This window comes from Rattus norvegicus, chromosome 2 (genome assembly GCF_036323735.1).
Source record: "Rattus norvegicus strain BN/NHsdMcwi chromosome 2, GRCr8, whole genome shotgun sequence".
Classification (NCBI taxonomy): Eukaryota; Metazoa; Chordata; class Mammalia; order Rodentia; family Muridae; genus Rattus; species Rattus norvegicus.
Genome location: NC_086020.1, coordinates 212898589 through 212914849, shown reverse-complemented (window position 1 = coordinate 212914849; position 16261 = coordinate 212898589). Strand labels below are relative to the sequence as shown.

The window sequence follows — 16261 nt, the reverse complement described above, 5'->3', positions numbered from 1 at the left end:
TGGGGTGAGGTTGTTTGCATAGAATGGCCTCCGCCTCAGCCTCGGTTCTAAGGGGATTCCAAGATGAGTTCTGATTGACACTACAGCCCACTGGGTCGTAGTGTAATAGCAAAGACGGGATGCACCAGGTTAAGGACATTTTACTACAAAACAGGGGGGTTTGGATTAGATGGATACGTGTTAGTTGGATAGCATATATGATGGGACATTCTTAGATCAGGTAGCCATGATCCAACATGGAATGGGAGCCACTCTTCCAGTCTGCGGCCCTCTGTACATGCTCACGCAGAGCAGCACTCGATAGGATAATAACGATGAAGTCGAGCAAACCTGCTGGGTCTATAACAGAAACCAACTTCTGTCCAGTGAAACACCAATGATTATCAAGTGTGTGTACTCATATTCCAAAAAGTCCCAAAAGATCTGCTTCTATGAAGGAGCTAAAAATATACGGGGTAGCAGTGTACTGCAAAACAATGTCCTACTTTCAGTTCTACCTTAATAAAAACTCTCAATCATGAGAAAAGACAGGCTCCAAATGCCATCCTTTAAAACAGAGTCCTTGGATAATATGTTCTATAAAGCGGTAGCATTATATTAGTATATAATATTATATATTAGTGAGCCCATGCTGAGCACTTCCCACACACCACCCCGCTCCAGGTATCCGCCATACGACAGGTCTAATATAAAATGAAGTTTATTTGGGATGTAGGAAGGGGTTCTGGGAAAGGGAGAGGAGGCAGAGAAAGAAAGGGGACAAAGAAGGACAGAAAGTGAGGAGAGAAAAAGAAGGGAAGAGGCCAGCCAGGAGCACGTGGCCAGTCAGGAACACATGGGAAGAGAGGAGGATAATGGAGAAAGAGAGGAGAGAGGAGAGAGAAGAGAGGTGAAAGAGAGAGAGAGAGAGAGAGAGAGAGAGAGAGAGAGAGAGAGAGCTTTTATACTAGGTTAACTTGGGTGAAACCTAGAGGAAATGCTAACACTGGAGATTTTTGCAGTCAGAAAGATGTTTCTTGGTGAATCTAACAGCCTGGCCGTGAGGATGATTGACAAATTAATTGTCCAGATCTCTTCCCCTCATGTCATCCATAGTATCTGCCACATCTTAACTGTAGCCAGATATTGGGATGATAATTCTAGGAAACACTCTTTTTAAACTCATTTCTGTCTTTGAAAGAAGAGGCAGCCTTTGAGCACACAGTAGCTCTATACTGGACTTTGCTAATAGCAGCCTCCCCGTGGTCATGAAATGGACTGGAAAACCTATGTAGACAGTGAGTGAGTCCCTTAGGCAAGACGAAGGAGATGGGAAGAGAGCACGATACAACGGCTCCTTTTGAGGGGTGGGCAGGGAATTGAGGGTGCTGGCTTGAAAGGCAGGGAAGTTACGGGTCTTGCTATCTTTAGTGCTCAGCTAACTAGTCCAAGCACATGCTCATAAGGAGGAGAGCAGAAACAATGAAACCATTCTAAGAAAACGTTAGGGTCTTCTCCACCTGGCTTACCATGATGAACAGCGTCAGGAGGAAGATACTCATTGACATAATGGAGAAGCTGTCCAGGAACCAAGTACACCAAATCACAGCGTTAGAGACACCTTGGTTCTTCAAGGTCTCCTTCAGCCTCAGCTCCTTTTCCAAGACAATGCCCTTAACAGTCATGGAGACAGAGTAGATCCATGCCAGCACCATGAAGATGGGGAAACAGCGATTCAGGATGATCATGAAGCTAAAGGGAGAGGAAGAAAGCAGACAGAGCCAGCTGTACCTGGTAGAGACTATGTAAATATTTATTGAATGGAGAGTTGAGGATGAAGTCCAAAGGAAAGGAAAGCAGAAAAATAAATCACTGGACTTTCACTAGGTTGAACCTCTTAAATACTTTTCATATTGGCCATGTCTTTCTTTAAGGTAAGACAGAGCCTTTCTGGACAGCCTGGATGGATGCTCTATAAATAAAGTATAGGAATAAGACTATATGATCTCTGTCATATAGTATAGATCTCCTCCATAAAAGCTTGTGGGAAAGACTGTAGACCTGCCGGTATAGGTTGCGATCGGAACAAGGCGATGATTCAAGAGCCATTGATTCCAACAGCTGTTCTTAAGTGGAGTGGGTCCTGGGATAGGTTCTCAGCAGGCAGGACAGATGTGCCGCGATGGACTTACACTAGGGTGAGCTTTACAGGTTTCCTTGTGAATAATGCACTGGGAAAGCCCTTGGGATTATTATCTATTGAAACTGTTGGGTGTTGTCAAAGGAAGGGCCCAATGCCAATGTGGGAGGATAGTTTCACTCAAAATGGCCCTAGGGAGGGAACCAAACAACCGAAAACCATGCGCTTCTGGGGTTGGCCGCCAGAGGACTCTCCCATACTGAATGACTCAATTCCCACAGGCTATTCACACTTAACGTTTTCCTGCCAGCCCCTCCCCTTCTGACCCTGAAAGTGGACCTGGGCTCTTGCCCCTGGCTCTACGTCCCATCTCTGCCTCTTATCCAAAGGAAAACTAACTTCTGAACAGCCACTGTTCTCTTCTCAGTCCTCTGCAGAGCTGGAGGCCTGATGGGGCCACAGTGTTGGGAGCCGCTTCCCTAGGTGCACACTGGGCTTCATTTTACAATCTCCAGCTGGTGACTGGACTCTTTTCTCCATGTTTTGTGGTCTCTGCTTCCGGGACCCCACACTCCCATGCTACAGCGACTTTCCTGTGTTCTCAACACCCCAGGAGTTAAATTCCTAAGCCAACTATAGGTCAGGGAGTGTTTCTGACCCCATCTACCATGATAATAAGCCTTCTGGGAACCTCCCCCCACCCCATCTGTCCCTTTCTCCACCATTCCAAAATCTATTTTCAACAAAACAGCAGACTGTTTGCTTAGCATGCTAGTGACCAAAGGAAGGGGAGGCATTAGGATGGGGGTGGTCAGAGGAGGAGGCCAGAGCTCATCCAACACATTCCTCTACCTTTTCACCAAACATACATCATAGGAATGTTAATTAGGGAAGGAGCTGCATTATTCTGAGGCTCCTAGGTACCAGACCTACTTGCCTCGCAGTCTGAATCTGCTGATCTGGCAATCAGTGGGAAAACACCCTGACCAGAACACTTTCACATACCAAACATACTACGAAATGGAAATTTAAACAGCTGGCACCCCCTTCAACCTCACTCCTATTGTTTTAACCTCCAATTTCCCTTTTGTACCCCCAGCACCCTATCATTTTATTTTCCCCTCTGCTTCTGTCTGGAGTATGGAACCAACATCTTCTTCAGTCAGAACCTTATTCTCCCCAATCTGGTCCTTGTCCCTGGGGTTCTTTCAGGAGACACAGAAGCCCGAGAGCATCCCCATCTATTGCTTCTCAGCAGGGAGGAGGATAGAGGCCTGGGACTCACGAGTCATCCACAAAGCAGGGGTAAGGCATCTGCTGGAGATAGACTCCAATTGGAGGCTCTGCCGGGGTCTGACTCCTCACGATTCCTTGCTCAACCATGTCCTGTAGATAGGCAAAGCCTCCCCAGATGTACCGGAAATCTTCGACAGGATCTGCCCTGGGACCAGAATCCCAGTACCTAAGAAGGCACAGGATGAAGAATGTAAGTGGGAGTGGGTAACTCACTCACTTTACAAGCCCAACTTGCTCTAGAACTCACTCCCTTGACACATTCTCCTCCAACAGTGGTTCTCAACCTTCCTAATGTGACAACCATTTAATACAGTTCCTTGTGTTGTGGTGACCCCAAGCATAGTTATTTTTGTTACTACTTCATGACTGAAATCTTGTTACTGTTATTAATCAATATCTGTGTTTTCTGATGGTCTTGGGCCAGCCCTGTGAAGTGTCATGAAGCCACAGGTTGAGAAATGGTGTCCTAAATGTTCCCAGACTATCCAGCCTTACTTTGGGTCACAGTGCTAACTCCAATGGCCATGACCTACAAGGTGATTGCTCCCATCTACATGGATCTACACAAATCATACTTTCTTCCAGTTAGCTTACCTTCACTGACACATGGCTGCATTCACCCATAATCCTCTACTCTCTACCAAATACAGCTCACCGTGGATTTTGGAGAAACCCTTCAAGACCGAACCATCACCTGTCTTTGATCTTATTGGTCTTCTCCACCACATCAATGTCCATCCGAATCTTGTACTTCACATGGGGAGGTAGGGAGCTGGTCCACGGATACATGTCAGGGAATACCACTCCAGCCCAGAACCTGTTCTCCTCCAGGAGAGACAGGGCTCGCTGGGTGAGCTGAACTTCATCATCGTAACTTTCAAACTTATCCAGGACCAGACACTGCAGACAATCACAAAGGTGGAGAGAGTCTGAGACTTGACTGTAAACAAAAGGCAGAAGAAACTCTACCACTTGTTGGATGGGTCCCCCACAAAAAGACCTATACGACAAATTTGTATTTAACTACAGGGTCTGCTATTGATTTCTTCATGTGCTAGTTTCTGGGGGTGCAAGGGCCCTGGAGATGATGACAAGCTCTTATCACTGAAGAGTTAACAGAGACCGTGCTGCCCAGCTCTCCAAAATGATCCAAATATTCAAGTCCTCAAAATGACACAAATACCCAAGGTTCTCACTCCCCAGCATGGGGAGGCGAGGGAGTGGGGTCATGGTGGACACAGGCTGCTTTGAAGATCAGAAAGCCTGAGGATAAAAGACTTTTAAAGAGAGAAACATTCCTGGCATTGAACCTTCCTGGCTCTCTCCAAACACACACAGGCTATCCAGCTGAGGGACGAACCAGGAAGAGAAAAGCAAAGAAACAGACGGCCAAAATGATTTCATCTGAGAGATCATTTTCAATTATAGCTTCACAGTGAGAATGTGGAATTATCCCAATATCTCTTTTCTCAGAAGAGGGGAGAAAGAGAGAGAGAGAGAGAAAGAGAGAGAGAGAGAGAGAGAGAGAGAACACCATAGAAGAACAAAACTAAGAATTTCGTTTAAATGGAGGATTGAGAGATTGCCCACTTGTACTGACTTGCTGAAGTAATTATGTTGTACTGGTATTCGCTTTACAGTGGGGGTTTTGTGTCTGTGAGTCTTAGAATGTAACTCACTAGAGGTCAGACAGCCTTGTCTTGATTAATTTGTTCGACGGATATTTACAGAATATATGCAACATGCCAGAGCCTGCTGGGGCTCCTCAGGTACAAGGAGAGAAGATGGCAATCTCTTCCTGAGACAGACTCAAACCTGCTGCGGGAGAGATTGTAGTGAACCAATGAGCACAGAGAACAAGCAGAGGAAGGAAAGAGGAGGTCAATAGCACTGACTTTAGGGGACCTGCAAGAATAGAGCCGTGGTTCCCATTATCCCTCAAGTTTTGGTGCACTGGCTGGCTTTAAAAAGACACCAAAGTCTTTATTTCAAACTTTCGAGAGGCAAGGCCAGGGCACTAGCATTTTGTTGAAAAACAAATCAACAACAACAAAACCCTCCCCAGATAGTCACAATACACAACACATTGGGTAAAACATGGTGAGTGGTTGGGACCAAACCTTTCCTCCGCTGGATTTGGAAATCTGACTGACCAACCGAAGGGTGTCTCAGGACACGTGCTGTCATGCTAAGACCAGGAGAATTCTGGACAAGCCCTAAGATGCCAGAATGTGACCGTGGGGTTCTAAGCAGAAGTATGACGAATGAGATCAGGTAACAATAGGGAAGTGACAGGAAGCACTAGGCTGGACCGCTGAGTATCTTCAGGCTTTAAAGAACAGCTAACTCCAGGAGAGCCTGGGAGTCAGCTGGAAACTGGTGCTAGGGAAGACACTGCAGGGATGCTTCTGAGCTAAGGGCAGACCGATAGAGCCAGCGTCCCTTACTCTCTATCTCTGGCCCAGAGTTCCTCCTGGCACCCCAGGGCTGGAAGGTATATCCTACTCCGCACATCCAGCATTACGTGGCTTATGGATGGATTCGTCCCCGTGCTTACAAGGACCCTGTGGGCTGAACAATGAACCTCGTTTATCCTCACAGGGTAGCCCAGGAAAGTTAGGCTCAAGAACAGTGATTCCCAAGGATGTCAGATATCCTGCATATTAGATATTTACCTTACGATTCATAGCTGCAGCAAAATTACAGTTATGAAGTAGCAACGACATAACTTTATGGTCGGGGGTCACCACACATGAGGAACTGCATTAAAGGGTGGCAGCACTAGGAAGGTTGGGAACCCCTACTCCAGAGGACTGAAAACTTCTAGGCAGCGGTAGGGTGAGTATCAAGCCCTAGTCACTGGATTAAGGAGAAATTAAAAAACCAGAAACACAAGGACAGGGATTGGGGGGGGGGGGGCACTAAGCTCTACCATACTGACAAGAAGCAAGCAGACCCAGTTTGCTTGCTCCCTGTAAACCCCTCATTTCTGAAGCCTATTGCAGAGTATTAGAACAGCAGTCTCCTTGGAGGGGGCCTGTATTCGAACACCAAGGTGTTACAAGCCCATCCTCACTGGACTCTCTGCCCACAGTTGTCCTGCCTAGGACATGTCCATGTGGTAGTCTCAGTGGTCCAGATAAAAGGGAAGGGTCTTTCAAGCTGATATGGGCAGGAGAAACGGAAGCGTGCAAAGACCAACTGGGTCAAGCATGGCTTAAAAGGCCTGTAACGTGAAAAGGAAATGGGGTTGGTATCTCTTTAAGAAACACAAATAGTGGGGTTGGGGATTTAGCTCAGTGGTAGAGCGCTTGCCTAGGAAGCGCAAGGCCCTGGGTTCGGTCCCCAGCTCCGAAAAAATGAACCAAAAAAAAAAAAAAAAAAAAAAAAGAAACACAAATAGTGATAAAGGAAATGATCCTCTTCAGTCAGTCACTGTCTTGTCAACAGGACTTACTTGCTAGGCTTAAAAGAAGATGAAGGACTTTAGTACATTACACACCAATGAGTTCTCATCTCTTTCAGGCAGAGGTGTGTATCTAACGCATAGACCCTTAAAACAGTTGGAGAAACCAGCCTGCAGACAGTTTGTCAAGAATTTGTCTTCTTTTTCTTTTTCCCAGAGCTGAGGACCGAACCCAGGGCCTTGCACTTGCTAAGCAATCGCTCTACCACTGAGCTAAATCCCCAACCCCCAGTTTGTCAGTAATTAGCCCAACAGCAATCCTACCACTATGGGAGACAGAGGCAGCAGTTGCTGCTTGGGCAAGGACACTTTGGAACTGAGCTGCTACAAGGAGGTAACAGAACCTGTTTGTTATCTGGGCAGTGGTGGCACATGCTTGAAATGCCATCGCTCAGGAGGCAGAGGCAGACAGATTATGTGAGTTGAGGCCAGCCAAGCCTACAGAGGAATTTCTGGACAGCCAGGGATGCAGAGTGAAACCCTGTCCCAGACAAACCACATATACAGAACAAAGCAAAATAAAAACATAACACATGCTTGAGTTCGCTTTCGGGAGACATCGAGGTTTGACCAAGAGAAGCAGTAAACGAATCGGACTTGGGCTGTTTGTCAAGCTTAGACCTGGGATGTGTTTAAATAGATGCAGACAAACGTCACACCTTCTCACTCATTGAGGGGACTAGTAAGTCAGAGTTGTAGAAGAATAAAATAGCATAGGCTAGAGCCTGGGAGGTATAGCAGGGAAAGGTCCAGAAAGACATTCAATATGGAGTATGAGACACAGAGGGAGCATTTACTTTGGGGTTTCTTCCGTGGCAGTGGAGTGACTATTGCTCAAGACAACCTGTGATGGACTCCCTAGTACAGAAAAGACAAGTAGCAAGGAGCTAAAAGTGCTTTTAATTATTTTGGTTTTATACACTGCAGATATGAATCGAGCTACCAAAATATGCTACCATCACAATTTTTAGATATTATGTCTCAGAGAATCTGAAACTGAATTTCTAAAATAAAATCAAAATTATTCGGGAAGATGAATGCCATCTTAGACAGTTTCACGTGGATATTGCACATTCTCTTGGCATCTTGAGGCGCAGGGGTGAAGTGGCCTGGAGGTCTGTGCTCTGACGTCCTTGCTTTACCAGGAACAAAGGGGACCACAGGCGTGAAGAACCTTGTTTTAGTTCACCACAGCGCAGAAGCAAAATCTACATGTATGCCTTCAGTGTGGGTCCCAGAAGTTCCAGTGTGTGCACGGGTGGTCCCTGTTGTTCCTTTGGGACTACATCATATGTCCTATGCAAGGTCCTGACATTATTGAGGGTCTCTTGCCTTAAGAGCCATACTATCTAGTGGAGTTTTCTGAGATGACTAACTTGTTCTCTATCTATCCTACCCAATATGGTAGCCAGTGATCACACGTGGCTGTTGACTACGACGGATTCCATTTGTGGCCTCCTAAGCATTGAGTTTTCAGTTTCATGGGGCTGTTGGTCGCTATGGGGTTAGCTCTGCTCCAGTGGTAATAAGTCCCTTCAGGTCAGGGTCGTGTGCTGTTCAACATGGTCTCTGGAATAATCTTTTCTCATGCTAGGGGGGATCAACAAATATTTTCTGAACTGAATTGGTTTGAATTTGCCAGCCCTGATGCTGCAAGTGTGGCTGTCCCTCGGTGCTTTGAACTAAATTCTATGTATCCCAGACTCATGAAAAACTGGCAGCAAGTCATGAAAAAGGTAGAAAGACCTTTTTGCTGCCATGAAGCTAGGGCATAGCTCTTGGGGAAGAGGAGCTGATATAAACAAATACAGTGTTAATAACGTGACTTCCAGGGGCATCAGGCTCGTTCTCTTTGAACCTTATGTCTTAACAGACTGGAATAAACAGCTGATGTTTTCAGTGATATTGTTGACTCCTGTGCTGACGTGGGCGCCATCCTGGCTGTTTAATCAGGCGGCTGATTCATCGTCATATTTCCTGATGTGTTTCCCTACATGGGGACCTTGATATTCTGGAAAACACAAAATTTAGCAGGTTCTCAAATGCTTACATCTATTTTAAAACCTCTGAAGCCGTTTCCTTCTCATTACCTCGGGAAGAGGCACTGCACAGTGCTGGGGTCGGACAGTCCCCTATCTCCCCCTATGCCCCCCTTGCTTGCTGATACCTGTCTTTCTGTTTCCTATGGCTTCTGCTGCCCTCGCTGACATTTGAGCTGTGCCCAACTTCAGAGATTCAGTCTAAGGATCGCATGCAGTGGTGTTTGCAAAAGGCCTCAGTGGGAAATCAGGAATAAAAGCTGGAGGGGGGGGGTAGACAGCTCACCTAGCATGCACAAGGCCCTAGATTGTTTAAGCATGACAAAAAATAGACAGCAACTACAAATATTGATGGTTTACTTACTTCATGCCTCTAACCGGCCCAAGGGCTTTAGTTGCATGAACATATTTTGATTTTTTTTTAAAAAAGATAAAGAGAGGATATGTCCTGGGTTTCAGCACCGATGTTGTGATAATAAGAAGATAAAGAGAGGGGGGATTATGTTCTATGGAGTGTGGTGAGGTATGGGAAAGGGAATCCCTCAGCATGCCCATGCCGAGACATCCCTGGTCCCCCTGAGGAACCAGCCATACGACTGAATAGAGTTTATTCAGAGCATGGCAGGGGGAGTTAAGAGTGTAATAGGGGCAGAGAGAGAGAGAGAGAGAGAGAGAGAGAGAGAGAGAGAGAGAGAGACAAAGAGGAGGAGGGAGAAGAAGATGATGAAGAAGAGGAGGAGGAGGAAGTAGAAGAGTAGAGCAGTGGAGGTAGGCCATGAGCATGTACAAAGAAGAGGGGAAGGGAATGGGGAGAGAGGGGACAAAGGGGAAGAGGGGAAGAGCAAGCGAGAGCAAAAGAATGAGGAGGGGGCAAGGAGCCCCTTTTATAGTGAGTCAGGCACACTTGGCTCTGGCCAGGTAACTGTGGGGGAGCTTAGACAGGATGCTAACACATTTCATCTCCAACGTCACTTGAAGACCTGTGGTCAAAGCCCACTTACAAAATACACTGAAACAAACTGCCCCTGGGGCAGAGTTTCTTTTCATCCCCAACAGTACACTGCACTGTCTCACAAATAATGGGGGCTTTATAAATACCATCTCACTCTTGTTTTTGTAAATTATCTTTGAACATCAATAATCAAGTGACTTTCAAGTTCCTGCCAGGTTAGACTTCATTAGTGACAGTTCACCAGGGGAGGAGAGCAGTTTTATTTTCTTCAAATAATCTGCGTGGAGACGCAGACTGCCCTGAGCTAACCCACAGTACTCCATCTGGCCAGAACAATGCTATGGCCAGAAGCCAAGGCCACCTGGGCAACGGGAGGTAGAGAGAATGGTGTCTCTTAGCTTCCGTTGGTTGGTGGGTAACATTCAGCTGCTGCTGCCTAGAGAAAGGTTTGATAAAACCAAACACGAATATCACATCACCCTCACCAAACTTTCTTTCTGTGGTCAGGAGGAAGAAACTGCTTTAAGTGTGAGTCAGGTATGATTCAAAATATATTCGCATGGGGAGGCCATCTGCCTCATGGCAAGTGGCCTCACTCCCTCCTGATACACAATTCATCAGCGTTAAACTTTGGTAATAGAACATGTATGTGCTGGAGGAGGCCAAGCTGGTGACAAATCCCTCAGCAGGGGACCTGGATTGGATGTATTTAGTCTATTGTGACAGGCTTGTCAGGTACAACATACTGGGTTCTGATGAGGCCATGGAGTCTAATTTAAATGCCATCATGTCCTCTATTATCTTGGGGATTAGGGAAGTGTGATAGACAACAAGATTGGATAAAGTAAAGTGCTCAGCAGAAACCCAGCACACCTTGGAAAATAAAATCAGTATCCTATGCCCGAAGAGGTAAGCTTTGAGCAAATGTCACAGCAGGAGCTCAGAATCTCACTGGAGAACCAGGACAGTGCCCTCTGACAGCCAACAAAGCAGAGATCTAGCACACAAAGGGGGCTCATGGTCCCCCCACCCCTTCTCCTGTAGCTTCTTACCACTAAGTGTAGTTCACACCAGACCCACCCTGCTGGAAGAGGAGGGCTGGAGCAGCTGTGCCCAGGCCCTTGCCAGAGGACATTCATTTGTTGACACAGCTAAACAAAACATCACTTTGGAGGAGAAGCTGCAGGGGAAGCAGGCTCCCTTCTTCATGTGGGAGCTCTTGATATCCAGTTCATAAACATTAAGTCATAGGTTCAGGGAATTATCTTATTACGTGGTAAACTGGGTCTAGCGGAGGTCGTGAGGAAACATCCTTCTTTTCATTTGAACTTGATAACCAAAGGGGCCTGGCACATTGTGCTGGCAGCTGTGTGTAAATAGTCATATTTTGACCATGAAACCTCAAAGGCATCTAGGTCGGTCTTGGGAGATAAGGGAGGCATTGAGGTTTTCTAATCCTGCCTTACATCTCTCCAAAACAACTGATAAACTCCAGCAAAAGCCTCCTGTGGTCCTGATAGCAGCCATGCAGACACCTGGGGCTCCCTTTGAAAAACACCATGGAAGTGGGCAAACATCCCAGAATGAACTTCCTGGCAGATGTAAACTGCAACCTTCAAGATTTATTTCCAACTACATGGAAAAAGCCGCGGTGTAAAATCACTTTGGGCTGTTTGAGTTGTTTGGGATGGTGAATTAGAGGCAGGGTGCTGTAATAAATAGTATTATGTATGTATCAGGCAGTGCGAACAGGCTTCTGAAACATTCACTCACCAAGAGTGAAGAAATGTCTCGTGGATAACCAAGAAAGAGGCAGGGAATACATGTAATAAAGAAAAAAAAGTGTTTCTAAAAATAGATGACGGATGGATAGAGAGATAGAGAGACAGAGAGATAGAGAGACAGAGAGACAGAGAGACAGAGAGATAGAGAGACAGAGAGACAGAGAGATAGAGAGACAGAGATACAGAGAGACAGAGAGATAGACAGAGAGATAGAGAGACAGAGAGATAGAGAGACAGAGAGATAGAGAGACAGAGAGATAGAGAGACAGAGAGATAGACAGAGAGATAGAGAGACAGAGAGATAGAGAGACAGAGAGACAGAGAGATAGAGAGACAGAGAGATAGAGAGACAGAGAGATAGAGAGACAGGGAGATAGAGAGATAGAGAGACAGAGAGATAGATAGAGAGATAGAGAGACAGAGAGATAGAGAGATAGAGAAACAGAGAGAGATAGAGAGATAGAGAGACAGAGATACAGAGAGATAGAGAGACAGAGAGACAGAGAGATAGAGAGACAGAGAGACAGAGAGATAGAGAGACAGAGAAATAGAAAGATAGAGAGATAGATGCAGCACTAAAATAAATAAAAAGGCCAGGTTGAAGAACAAGGACTCATAAGGGTACAAAGCTACCAGGGCAATGCTTTCTGCCCCTCTGGCTCCAATGAAAGTGACCATCACTTGACTTCCCAACACTTTAGCTCTTCCAGTTTCCTGTTGAGTTGCTCCAACAACACCTGGAGGTGAGGGCTACTGTGTTGAATAATAATGGGGCTAAACCTGCACTAACCAGTAGGACCTCTGGGTACCACAAGTACTGACTTCTTCCCACTAGTGGTTGTAACCTGAGTTGCTTGGGTTATCATTTTTCAGATCCATGTATAGCTACGTTGTCCCCAGTAACAGACCCCGTACATAGATGTTGAAGAGTGTATCTGGTCACACACAGACTGAAGCTTTTATGAACCAGGCCGGCCAAGCCCAGACATCACTGGTTGCAGGATATTTGATCACACTCACACGGTGGGCCCTGAAATTGTTTTACTTACTGAAAAAATAAAAATAAAAAACCACCTTGTTTCTAGCTGTGGGGTGGCTCAGCCCTTAGCACACACCTTTAATCCCTCTGGCTGGAATACAGACACACCCTTAGCACATAACCTTAAATCTTAAACAGTGAAGCTAAAGTTAGTTTGTAGATGGCAACAGCCATATTTAAAAGTGATGTCTAATTGAGTGGCAGACAAAGTGATGAATAGGAGAAAGATTTGACAGAATAGGATATGCCCAACTCTCACAAAAACAGAGAGGAAATAGAGGCAAGAGAGGGACTAAAAGAGGAGGCAGTTTTACCCAGAGTTTTACAGAGAGAGGCTGAGGAGAGAACAAGTTAGACAAAAGTGAAGACAGAATGAGCCAGAGAGGGAACAGGAGGCAGAAGATTAGAACAGATCAGTGGAGTTAGTTTTAGGCCAAACCGAGCAAAAAGTCAGAGGCCAAGAGAGAAGCCAGATTGAAGCATGGAGAGGAGTTTGGGCCAGAACAGCTGAGTTGAACCAGCCAGCCAGAGTTCAGAAAAAAACCAGACAGGTGAACTTATTCAGCAGTAAGTCTCAGAGGCTGAAACCATTCTAGGCCTAGAGTAGATTGTACGGAGGTAGACGCTTCCAGGACTAGGCCTAGGTTGGCAGACTGAGGCAGTAAGCCTTGGAGACAATTACATCAGATGAATAAAAGTATTTTTATATTTATATTTATCAGCATTTTTCAATGTTACATCTGTTCTCTCTCTGCCCAGGTTCCTGCTCCAGTAGGACTTCTCCAGTAGGTTCAGAACTCTGTGTTTCATTTAAACTTTTTTTTCCTTTTAAAATTGTCTTTCTGGGGATTTGAACCCCCGTAGGAAGAACAGTATCAATCAACCAGAACCCCCAGAGCTCCCAGGGACTAAACCACCAACCAAAGAGTACACACGGAGGGACCCATGGCTTCAGCTGCATATGTAGCAGAGGATGGCATTGTCTGGCATCAAATGGGAGGGGAGCTCCTTGGTCCTGTGAAGGCTTGATGCCCCAGTGTAGGGGAATGCCAGGGTGGAGAGGTGGAAGTAGGTGGGTAGGAGGGGGAGCATCCTCATAGAAACAGGGGGGGGAGGGGGGACCAGGAAAGGGTATAATATTTGAAATGTAAAAACATAAAATATCCAATAAAAAGTGGATTTAACCTTTAAGGCTCAGCACAAACATTACTTTCTGCTTAGGTTTAGCATGAATTGGTGTCTACTTTATTGCCACTAGAGATCTACTCAGGAGTGCTGAGAAGTCTAAAAGAAAAATGAGATGGAGTTTGAGCCCTTGAAGTGGTCAGGCCAGCATAGGTAGGGTGTGGACAAATCATGATTGGGCTCCTGTGGAAGGAATAAGGCTTAGAGAAGACAGCTAGGAACCTCACTGAGACCTGAAATGTGGATGTGGGCATGGCCAGCCAGGGCTGCAAGTAGGGGAAGGCTGCATTATTCAAGCTGAGAGGTCTGGGGCAGTCTCACAGGGTGGGAAAGAACTATGGAGGCATTCACCTTCACCGTGATGAGGCACTCCTGAGGACTGGGAAGCCATATTTTACAGCAGGCTTAGGCTTAAGCAATATCTCCTTGGAGAGGGTGTGGGAGCTGACCAGAAGCAGCAAGAGCCTGGTGGCCTGGTGAGGGGCTAGGAGAGACAACAGGCCTCTACAAGCAGCCACAGGAGAGAATGTGGAAGAGCTGTCAGGACTTGGATGGCTTGCACATTTGCTTTTGTGTTTGGACAGAGTGAACTTCTGGGGAGTCAATGGTTAACAGTAATTATTAGTCATTCCTAGGTCAATTCATGTAATTCCCTACATGAAAGAATAAACCCCAACTTTCTGAGTTCTCATTTTAATCAGGTTATTTTTAAGAAAAAGAGAGAGAGAGACTGACTCATCTCAAATATTGTAAAATAATTGCTATCTTTATTGGATTTGATATGCAACTTGAGCAAATAATACTTTAGAGCCTTTGGACCTTGTATGTTACAGGAAAAAGAACGTTATCGCTGAAGTCAGCACACATCTGGGTCAGAATTCTGAAGTCCCCACTTACCTGCTGTGACGTGGCAGGGAGTCAAGCCTCTTAGAGTCCTTGCCTTAAATTCTACACAATGACAGCAATCATGGCTACCTGGCACATGGGAGTGCTGTAAGAGATGATGTGTCTAGCAGAGCCCTGTCCCCCAGGGCCCATGCATGTCTCTCTCCTCCACTGGGGTCCAAGCCTACCTCCACCTGTTTCCTTTTCTCTGTGTGAGTTCTAGGTTTCTGAGAGATCAGAGAAGCATAAAATACAGTGAGTGTGAATTGCTTAGGATCGAATTCATGGCCCTTGAAATAATAATTGCCCTTGTGGTATAGATTTCTGTCCCCTGTCTAACTCTCACAATGCCTTCCCAGTCTCTAGGGTCATTGAGTTAACAGAGAAAAGCAACACGGGTACCCAGCCAATATTTGCACATCGAATTCTACAACACGTTACATAATCCAACCTCATCTCTCTATCCAAATTCCCCCTGAAGTTAGGCTGAAAATACATTTCCTGAGAACATCATGGTTGGGTAGAGGTGGCATGTGGCCAGAAGTATTAAAGGTGCCAAGGAAAAGTAGTTTAAAAAAAAAGCCTGATAATTCAAGAAAATAACCACCATCCAATTCATAAGGAGTTATGACTAAGGTGATAGCCAGAGAAAAGCAGTTAGTGAGTACATTTTTTTCTCAAGACTTAGCAAAAGGTAGATGTTACTGATTGAAGTACAATTTTATGCTTTGAGTAGAGGTATTTTTATTTTAAAGTTTGGCTGAATTCAGCTTCCTGATATGAAATGTAAGAACTGAAATTCAAATGTACTAAGACATTTAAATCCACTGTGAACTGTAAATAGTATTTGATTTAGGCTAGGCCTAACCTTTTATTGAACAAGAAAAAAAATTGAAGGGGAAAAGTATAAATATTTATTTCAACTAAAGGGTGATCAGAGGGGTAATTTGTTGATTTTTGTAATTGTGTTTTTCTATGGAAAACATTGGATAGAGGCAAATATGAGTCATGAATAAGATGTGCGTGCATGAGAATTTAAGATATTTACCTAAACATGGATCAGGAAGAGGGATCAGTGGGTAAAGTCATCTCTATCAAGCCTGAGAAACTATAGGACCTATAGAATTGAACCCTAGAAGCCCATATGGTAGAAGAGAACTAACTGCCACATGTCATGGCACACCGTACACTGCCCTCTACCATACACACAAAGTAAATAAGTAAATAAACAAACAGACTCCCATAAATTATTACATATAATAATTTATAAAGTCCTCACTAAACTTCAGGCTCCCTAGATTCAGAGAAGTGGGTAATGGTAATAACCTTTCCCTATGTAAGAGACGTGAAGGTCCTCAAATGTCACTAGCATGGCTGTCTCTAGACAACTGTCCACCTTCTAACCAAAAGGTCTGTCTCACTTTAACCTTTATTTCTCAGGGCCAGCAGAAATCCAGGAATTAGCTATGGGATGAGGGAGAGCCCACAGAAAGCTT

The 16261-nt window shown here is 45.3% G+C and overlaps 1 protein-coding gene across 2 annotated transcripts in view; it reads right to left on the bottom strand.

Annotated features, from left to right (window-relative positions):
- The window catches only part of Abca4 (ATP binding cassette subfamily A member 4), a 137261-nt gene that overhangs the window by 71881 nt on the left and 49119 nt on the right, over window positions 1-16261 (bottom strand). For both annotated transcript variants that reach the window (XM_063281945.1, NM_001107721.1), the window contains exons 12-14: window positions 4110-4315; window positions 3405-3581; window positions 1509-1731 (exon numbers count right to left, since the gene is read on the bottom strand). In XM_063281945.1, the coding sequence (XP_063138015.1) occupies window positions 1509-1731; window positions 3405-3581; window positions 4110-4315 (606 nt within the window). The remainder of the gene's footprint in view (window positions 1-1508; window positions 1732-3404; window positions 3582-4109; window positions 4316-16261) is intronic.